The 10,370-nt window shown below is 38.1% G+C and overlaps 1 protein-coding gene across 1 annotated transcript in view; it reads right to left on the bottom strand.

Moving 5' to 3' along the window:
- Positions 1–2,613: 2,613 nt before the first annotated feature.
- LOC143391919 (organic anion transporter 7-like) overlaps positions 2,614–10,370 on the bottom strand; it is a 31,890-nt gene continuing 24,133 nt past the window's right edge. Inside the window, exons 6-10 of the mRNA XM_076844710.2 lie at positions 7,181–7,296; positions 6,298–6,512; positions 4,683–4,791; positions 3,586–3,789; positions 2,614–2,674 (exon numbers count right to left, since the gene is read on the bottom strand). Coding sequence (XP_076700825.2) covers positions 2,614–2,674; positions 3,586–3,789; positions 4,683–4,791; positions 6,298–6,512; positions 7,181–7,296 — 705 coding nt within the window. The remainder of the gene's footprint in view (positions 2,675–3,585; positions 3,790–4,682; positions 4,792–6,297; positions 6,513–7,180; positions 7,297–10,370) is intronic.

Here is a 10,370-nt window from a genome sequence, read left to right as displayed (position 1 = left end):
AATTTGGGCCTTGGGACATGAAAATGTATTGGTTCTTTCCCATTGATGTCACAAACACCTGAGGCAGCATGACTTATAAGAAAAAGTTTTATTTATCTCATGGATTTGGAGAATGAGAACTCCAACTGAATGATTTCAATTCTGGTGAGTGTCCCTCAGTTTGTGTCCCTTCATGCATATGGCTTCAGAGTGAAACCACATGCCAGAAGAAGAGTTCATATGGCAGAACAAGAAGGCAGAAAGCAGGGAGGGGCAGGTCCTTCCCTAGCAATTGGGAGCAGGAAGGTGGTGCTCAATTGCTCTCCATCTGGTTTCTATTCAGTAGGAAAAGCTCCTTCAGGGAAAATTTTCAAGAGGAATTTGTGTTAGGAACTACTGATCTCACTATTGAAGATGACAATCACAGGAATTTGATACTAATAAGAGTACATGTTTTTGTATCTATACCAGGTGACACAGTTCAGAAACCTTTATAATAAGTTTGTGGAAAGAGTTTGAAAACCTTTGGGGAAATGGGTTACAGAATCCCTAGACTTTCAAAAACAATCTTAACAGATGACTCCAATGGAGATTAGAAGATCGGAATACAGATAGAACTGTGGACAGCAATGGCTATGCTGATGAGTTTTTGGATAGAAATGAGAACCGTCTTGGAAATTGGTCAAGGGGTATACGTCTTATGTTCTAAAAAAAGAAAAATTATTTACATTTTGTCCATGCCCTGAAAGTTTGAGAGGCTCTATAAAGATCATGGACTAATTGCTATGATGGAGGAAACTTCAAGGCAGCACAAATTTCAAACATTTTCATGGGTATTGCTGGCTGCTTCAGTCATGTTTACAGTGAGAAGAAGTAAGTTTAAATCAGCAGAGAAATGAAAACATGCAGTTTGGCAAGCAAAGGAGTATATTAATAGTGACCAAGGAGACAGCAGTTGATCAAGAGATTAGAGACATTCCAAAGAAACCAAGTACAGTAGGAAAGGTGCCTTTGGACTTCTCAGGAATTGACAAGGCCCCATCAATTCCAGGCTCAAATATATAAAAAATATAAACTCATTTCAAAGTCTGCTTTGAGAAGGAAGCCCCAAAGTGCCCCCATCCACCAAGACAATTGCTGTCCTGAGGTTTATTTCCTGGTATCAGCTGGGAAGGCACTCAGAAGCATATGCAGGCTTGGTTGAAGTCCATTCAGGTGTAACTCCCATTAGCAGCAAAACTTGGCATCAACTAGGTGATGCTGGTTTCACAGGCTTGCAGAAGGGAAGAGTTGTGGGTCACAGAGGCTTCCACTGAGATTTCAAAGGAAGGTCTGGGAGGCCAGGTGATGTGTGGTGGGGTTGGAAGCCCTGCAAAAATCCCCTGATATAATGATGTGTTAAACTGTTGAGAGTGAAGGTGAAGCTGCTGTGAAGAAGTTAGAGGGTCCAGAAGTACAGAACACTTGCCATGGGAGGTGCCATCAGTGCCCTGATCCAGTCCACAAGGGTGGGTCTGCTCCAGTCCTTTTGATCTCACATCACACCCTGTGTCTGAAATACTATACATGGAATTACAGGATTTAATCTATACTCTGATGAATTTTGGTCCCTTCTATGTACCTATTTACCCCCTTTGGAATGGGAATGTGTCTCCTGCCTCTGTCTCACATTATTTGTTGGAAAATAGCTTTTTAAACAGGGAGTCACAGCTAAGAGTATGCCCTGATTTTAGGGGAGACTTTGGTCTTGGAGATGCTAGAACTGTTAAGACAAAGGGAGTCTTTGGAAATTAACTCAGTGCATTTTGTATTATGGGATGCACATGAAATTTTGGGCATGGGGGCAGAATGTTAAAGTTTAGATCTGAAGTGTGCCCCAATAAGTTATCCGTTAAATGCTTTATCACCAGCTGGTGGTATGATTGGAAGGTGGTAAATATTTCAGAAATTTGTACCTGGTTGAAGGGATTTAAATCAGTGGGAGCATGACCTTGAAGGAAGTATTGGGATCCTCATAACTTCGTCTCTCTTCTTCTTGTCTTCAATGAGGTGAGCAGGTTGTTCCACCATGGACTGCCCAATATAATACTTTCCATTTCCATAGACCCAAGGCAACAGGGCAAAGCAAACATGGAAAGAAACTTCGGAAACCATTTGCCAGTATAAATTTTCCCTTGATTTAAGTCATTCCCTTGATTTAACTCAAGTATTTTGTTACTGAGACAGAAAGCTGACTCACATACCGGTATTAATTTTTATATGTATTTGGAATTACTAAGTTTCAAGTTTTTTCAAGGGTGTCAGGTTCTTCATTGTAATTATTCCATAGAATACTCTTTCTATAAATTCAGAAAGAAAAATGTTTTAAAGCTAATTCCATCTCCCTATTCAGAAACATTTTAGGTGTCTACACTATACAAATATTCCCTCATATGTTTCAAAGAATTACAGTTTCTTTCAACTTCTTATGGTTCATAAAGTATCTTATATACAATAATTTAGATTTACCATTATAAATGGGAATTGTTATTTCCTTTGCTTCTATTTATTTTAATTTTTGCTGGTATCTTGGAGTAATCTTTACATTTCTTCCTTTTTCTTGCTTTTTGATTAGTATCCAATTTGTGAAATTCCTTAGAAGTGTGTCACTTTGATGGAGGTATCTTCCTGCTCTGTTTTTCTTGAGCCTTTCCCACTAGAACATATATGAAAAAAAATACATGATGAAAGAAATACAAACAAGAAAGGACATGGAGGAAGCAGTATCTCCTGCATTCTTTACAGCAAGCTGATCCTTTCCCCACCAACCTTGGTTAAAAAAAAAGACACCTGCCCATGTATTTCAGTAAAACTTGTGAACTAAAAGTCAAATATTCCTGTAGTATTTGGAAGGCAGCTTTTATGGTTTCTACTGTCATCCTTGGGTACCATGTAATTCTCCAAAGGAGTCTTTGGGAAAATCAGGGAAGCACACAAAATTTTAAAAAATCTTTCCCAATCATTTATCATTTTAAAATTCCTTTATTTACCATTGCATTCTTTTATTTTGTGAATACTTTCATTCCTAGTGAAAACAAGATAGTCTGAATCTCACAGGCAACACAACAAGACTCCTCCCCTAAAATGTATTTTCAGCTATGGAAGGGGCCCTAGTCTTATAATGATCACCCCTGGGTTCTTCAGTGACCAGGGAAGAGCTCAAGCCTATAAGAAATGACAGTGCCAGACAGCTACCAGCAGTCATTGGGCTACAGGATAGTAGGACATAGAGAGTGAGATTTGTCATTTGTATATATGCATGTTTGTGAAATACCTTCAGTTACACTGTAGCAGCAAGGACTGAGTAGATCTAATTGTGTTGCATTTACTACTAAACCTACTGGGGAAGTTTGGGAAGAAATCGATGGCATGATCTAGAAATCTTCAGGGGAATATCTGAGATCACTGGTTAAAGGATATTCCTTTTACTAAACCAATGGTACTGACCACATGAAAAGAGAGTAAGTCTACAATTTCCAGAGACATAGGGCCCCAGTGGAATCTGTCTTCTCATCTCAGATTTATGGTACATAACTCCTCTAAGGAACCATGAAAGGGTTCACTCACCCATTTTCTATATCTTGGAGGGAGTCAGGCAGTTGATGATTCCTGGTTTCTGGAAGGAGGAAGACAACAGGGCTAGTAAAGATGCAGGAGGCTCCATAGATGATCCAGGGCAAGGGTTCAGCATATGTCTCCAGGGTCATCAACAGGGGAGCCAGAGCTGCCCCCAAACTACCGCAAATTCCAACGATTCCAAAAGCTGTTGCCCTTGGAGCACAAACAAAAAGACATAATAAATCTGTTGAGAATGCACAAGGGTTTGTGTCACCTTCATGCATTAATTATGGGAGACCTAAAGGGGTATGCTTTGTCATGAGAAGTTTGATGATGTGCTCTTGCTTTTGAAATTTTTGTTGGTTTGCTAGCAAATTTTCTCAAGTTCACAGTCTATTAAGACATGTTTTATCATTTAGAAATCTATTATTCATTTGTTTAATTTTGCTTTATTGCTCATTTATTTTATTTTCTTATTCATTTACTTAATTTTATTGCTACTTTTCAATTATACAAATTATTGCATACATTTGTATATGAACATAATTTTGTCAAGTTCATTTTATAGTTCCTTCTGTATCCTGCCTCTCTCCAATCCCCTATTCTAGAAGTTTCCTTCAATTATATTGAAAATTCATGGTTCCCCACTTTTTTCTTTCTAGCTTTCATATATGAGAAAATATTCAACCCTTGAGTTCCTGAGTCTGGCTTATTTTACTCTGCATGGCCTTCTCAAATTCCATCCATTTACCTGCAAATTACATAATTTTCTTCTCTTTATGCCTGCATAAAACTCCATTGTGTATATTTACCATATTCTCCTTATGCACTCATCTGTTGATGGGACACCTGGGCTGGATCCATAACTTGGATATTGTCAGTTGCAAAATAGCATCTCAAATTTAGGTGAATCCAAAGAATACATGAGATGTACATTAGTGGTATATTATCACACCTAAAAGTACCTAGCAAAAAGCTAACTTTGAGCAAACTGTGGCTGTAATTGTTATCATCACCACTGATTATTTGTGTTTTCTTTGCTTGAAAAGTCAATGATTTGGAAACAGGCCCTTTTTACCTGATAGAGAACCTGTGAGATTTTGTACCTGATGACGGTGGGGAGCAGTTCATTTGCCTGGGTCAAAGAACAGGTAATACAGGCAAAACTAATTCCTCCTCCCAAAGTTGTCAGAATCATACGCACAGTCGGCATTTCTGGAAAGAAGATGATCCAGGGAGTCAGGATCTTAGATGAAGGTATGGGTATCCCCCAAATCCAAGTGGAAAACACCCTTATTGGAGATATTCACAGTGTAAAATATACTGTGGATAAATTGCACAGGAGTGAAATTTGTGACCAAAATAAGTTATTATCTGAATATTTTAAATTATGGTGAATAAAATGTTTTCAATAATTTTATTAATTCTCCTTGCCTCTCCAAGATTTGTCAAAGAAGGAGAGAGAATGCTGGATGCAGGAGGAACTCATTCTTTTTCTTTCCAGTGTCTCTTGTATCATTTATGTGGAAGATAGGACTTTGATGTGGGAATTACTGAGGAGTGTCAGACCCAGGCACTCAAGGAATTTAAAACCATGATCCATGCCCAGTAGTGACATGGAGTGAATATTATAAAAGACTGTTATAAAAGAACAAGAATACCATATTAATGGACAACCTGGAGAGTAGCCAGATCTAGTAAAATGCATCAAGAATCAAGAAAAAGGACTTCTCTTATGGAAACATGTCACACTTTGGAAACCACTGAAGGAAACTTTCATATAGTCAGTTACCTACTCTAAGAAGAAAATCTCATGAGACCTTGAAACCTTGGAGTAGGATTTCTTACAGAGAGCAGCAAACTGATATTATTGTTCACATTCAACAGAAATGGAGCCTATAGTTGGGCGTGATGGCACACAACTATGATCTCATCTTTTCTGTAGGCTAAGACAGGAGGATTGAGAGTTCAAAGCCAGCTTAACCAATGTAGCAAGACCCTAAGCAATTTAGCAAGACCCTGTCTAAAAATAATACAGGCGAGGGATGTGGCGCAGTTGTTAACTGCCACTGTGGTACATTCCTGGTACTAAAAAAAGAGAGTGAGAGAGACTGAGGAGTGGAACTCACCAATGTGGGATTTTGTAAAACACATTACAACAAAGGAGTTCAGCAAAGCATGGTGATGGATATGTTGTTGCTGCCATACACCTCTTCTCACTTGAACACAAGGGGTTTTATTTCCTTAAGTCAAAACAACTCTCCAATCCAGGGTTGAATTTCTGTGGTTACCTACCATGAGACTAATGTAAAGACACACAGAGTTCAGGAATAAATTATCACCGAAGGTGAAGTAATAAGACAGAGCCAGGCAGAGGAAGTGATAGTACAGTGTGGTCATAATAGCTCATGACGGTAAGTCCAGACCCTTTAGTGTTCCAATGGGTAAATGTTGTACTGCTGACCTAGAGAAACTCAGAACTCAGTGGCACCATGTTCCAGGTACTTATTGATCATAATGAAGAAAAGCAGGTATCTGAACAAACTTTACTGACCTTTGGCTTTTTTCCTAGCAATCTAATGGCAAAATCTGTCCTAAAAACCCAACTTGTGTCAGGAAGACCTTAGAACCCAATTTTTCTGATTCCTATAGGTGCAACCTGAAAAATCCTGAGGGAAGTGGGGAACATATTTCCTTTTTCACCCTGTGCTCTTTCCTCACCTGAAGGCACAAATATGACGGCCAGCAAAGTGATTCCCATCGTGGACATGAAAAAAAATATGCTTATACGACGGCCCCTGTGTTTCAGCGCCCAAAGTGAAAGATAATTGGCTGGGAGTTTGACTACACCAAGGAGAACCTGGACCAGGAAAACATTGATCCCCAGGTGCTGGAGGTTGAGATTCAAGCCAAAAGTAGGCAGCACTATTGCAAATCTGTAGCAAACACACAGGAAAGACACATGCCACAAGGGTTAGCACGTATATCCTTTAGATAATGGTAATACTGGCTCAGTCATTTGTTGGTGTTAAAACATACAGGCATATCTCTTTTTTGGAATATGTGCCTATGGGTGATTATTTTTTAATTATTAACTGTACTAAAACAATGTATGATGCTGGAGGCCATCAGTGATGTTTAGTTTGAGGGCATGTGAGTAATATTGTGGAAATATAATACAATCCTTAAAGGATCTTTAGGATTTTAGAGTTTTTTTCAGCTCTTGATCTGAGTGTTGGAAATATCTTTACATATGTAAATATGCAGTGAGTTACATATATTTATGCAATTCACTCTTTGAAATTTTACCTCCATTAAAGCAAGCAATGAAGAAAATCAGAGACAATGTCTGTTCATAGTTGGAGTTTGCAGCATCAGCCTCTGGTGTGAGCCTAGCTGTGTGATATGATAAACAGGACTCCTCACTGTGCAATGGTTCTGTGTCAGTCTCTACACGACCCTCTGACTGTCCACAGCCATCATGGTGCTCTTTATGTCTTCCTCATCTTTTATCTCCAAAGCTGAGCTCACAACATATTGTACACTTTGGAGGAAGGAATACATTCTTTATCCACTCTTTCTGTAAGCATGGTGTGAAGCCTACCTCACCAAGGACAGGAGACAGATCCGTTTACACAGGTTGGGTGTGTGGAACAAGTCGCACAGAGTAGGTTTTGTCTGTGTTGCCTTCAGCTCTTCCTTCATGGTGGATCTCACAGCCTTCAGTTAATAACAGAGACAACAAATTGTTCCGTTGTCAGAAAATGATGGGTATTGAGGAAGCACTAAGCAAACACAGAGAGCAAGTTCAATAATTATCTAGTGGAAAATATAGACATTGAAATAATAGAAGGTATAAAAGCAGTGTGCTAGGCAAACTCAGTAGTTCACAGAACCTCAGGGAACTTGTGCAATGAAGACACATTAGCAGGAAACTGGAGAGGATTATACAGCATTGAAAAGAGAGTGTATGTTAGAGATTTATATGAGGAAGGAAACCAAATGATGAGTTAGACTACAATCCTACAATCCAAAGCCCCATTCATAGTAGATGGCTATAGAAATGTAGGTAGTAGAGTTTTTTCTCCATTAGTTACTAATGATGAAAAAACAATTCTTCTGTCTCAGGAAGATGAATTTTTTCCTGGAAACTTATTTTTTATTTTTAGTTTTTAGTTTTTGAGTCACCCTTTTTTATAAAATAACTTGGATGATGTGTTCCCATGAAAGAGAAACCTAGAATTAAACTTTAGTCAGAATCAGGGATGATATTGGTTTAAATTGATTTAAACTCAGACTCAGTTTATACTGAAGTGCTACATTGGACTTGCCAATTGCTTGTTGTGTACCCTGGGCAAGGTGACTGATATCACTTTGCCTCAACTTCCTTGTCATTGAAAAGAAGAAGAAAAAAAAGAATCAGGATCAGGAGAAGTAGGAAAAAAAGCCCTTCTCACAAACATTTTCCAGGCTATTTAGTAGTAATAGTAATTTATAAATGTGCATAACAAACTACTTCTACCAGAACTCTTGTACTTATTAATTTATTAGTTATTTGGAGATATTAATTCCATTGCCATGTCTCCTCTACAAATGTGATAATACTATAAAAGTCTTCAGAAAACTTTTGTGAAGAAGAGAATTCAGAGATTTGGACCTACTCCCGTGACTGGGGAATTCTACACCATTGGGAATGGCCCTACAGCTTTCAGCCCTAGCTTCAGTAGTGAAAACAGGATTTATGCTTGTGTTAGAGAAGCTTCTGTGGTGATATCCTCTGCACCAAACACATAAACCCATGACTACTGCCCATTTTCTTGTGATATTATAAGAATTGACTGCAAGAAGACCTTAAATCTGTCTCACATGAGAGCTACAATGCCTGAGAATGGCCTTCAAACTCTTTCAATTTCAAAGTCAAACATCAGGGCATGCTGGCTTAATTTGGTACCAGTTACAAATTTTTGATGAGCTTACAGAAATGAGTGGAGTTTCCAGATATATTTAGGTTGGCAATGCTTGCTGACATTGGGGCCTTTATAAGTGTGTCCTTCCTGGTAACCCTTACTTGGGGAAGAAGCAGCACCTATTCAAATAGGGGGTATGCTGGTTCTTCACATTTTATGAATGTATCTTTCTCTGTAACTTCCTTTCTATGCCAATCATCACACAATGATTTGGAGAAAAGCCTGAAAATGTCTCAGTTCTCCATGTGTGCCAACATTGGTGCCTTGAAGTCAGTTCATTATGATTTACAAGAGTATTTTGTTAAATTTTTAATGATTAATGGACCTGTTGACATCATGAAGTTAGCTTGAATTTGACTCTGGTCGAATTTAACAAACCACAGAAATTAATAATTGCTATAATTCTGGACTCTAGGATTTTTTCAAATCTTTGAATGTTGGAGTTAAACATTTACCAGGACACCAGTGACCTTGCCCTTCCGAAATCATTGGGACTTCACTCAACTGCAAATAACTATATCCCTGACTGTTGAAACCTGGATAGTTCTATCCTAACCTCGAAGACACATTTCAGACACTACAAGTTTCAAGATGCATTCAAAGCCTCCATCTCTACATTGAGATTAAATTTCCATCTTTGGGATTCACTTTGCCACATTACTTGACTGCTCAAAGGCTGTATCAAGCCCACTGACCTGGTGGGGATGGGTGAGCTTTCTGAAGACAGGAGCTGTAAATGCTTCTGTCCCCTATCTGTCAAAGAATTTGTCACAGGGAATTATGGAACATGCTCAGAAAGGAAGTGTAAGAAAGGAAAAATAGTAATGGGGAAAGAGGGCAAAACACACAGACCCAGGGCAGAATGCATTTGGAAGCTGAAAGAACTGACATTCCAGTGCCACTTGAGTAATAAAACAAATAAATTTAGCTTTGGGACATTGTTTATGAACTTTTTCATTGATAGACAATGGTGATAACTATTTTCTGCTTCTCAAATTACTTTTTAATGTATAATCAATACTGAAAAATCTGCCCATATTTAACAATGCATCTTAATGATTTTGGAAATAACTGCATACCTGTGAAGTTGTCACCAAAACCTATACATCAATATACTGAGTCCCTTCAAAATTTCTTTTCCCCCTGTGTATTCATTTTTATTATTTATTTTGATAAGATCAGTTAGAACAAGATCTACCTTCTTGGACATTTTGAAGTACATAATATCGTATTGTTTATTACTGTCAGAATGCCATACAATGGATTTCTAGGACTTATTCGTCTGATGTATTTCCACAATGAATATGAGAATGCAGAGATCTCCTCAAGATCCAAATTTGAATTCCTTTGGATATATACCAAGTTGGGGGACTGCTGGGTCAAATAATTCTATGCAAATTTTTGAGGAATTCCCATGTTGTTATCCACAATGGTGGCATCAATTTACATTATTATCGGCAGTGTGTACAAGGGTTTGTTTTCCTCCACATTCTCATCATTAGCTATCCTTGACCTAATAATAGCTCTCCTAACAAGTATAAGGTAATGTCTCGATGTGGTTTTGATTTCTACTTCCCTGATGCTTAGTGATGCTAAGCATTTTTTTACATACCATTTTGTCATTGTGTCTTCCTTAACACATGTCCACATTTCAAGACAAAAGAAACAGAAACACAAAAAACAACTTACATAACACAGTAAAATCAGTAATAAGGAGGTACAGGAAAAGCATCAGATGAAATTCAGCATCCTCTCATCATAAAACCTCTCATCAAATTAGGTATTCAAGGATCATATCTCAACACAATAAAGCCCATTTGTGAAAAT

This window comes from Callospermophilus lateralis, chromosome 2 (genome assembly GCF_048772815.1).
Source record: "Callospermophilus lateralis isolate mCalLat2 chromosome 2, mCalLat2.hap1, whole genome shotgun sequence".
Taxonomy (NCBI): domain Eukaryota; kingdom Metazoa; phylum Chordata; class Mammalia; order Rodentia; family Sciuridae; genus Callospermophilus; species Callospermophilus lateralis.
Note: the sequence above shows the minus strand (reverse complement) of the source record. Positions and strands in the feature narration are given on the sequence as shown.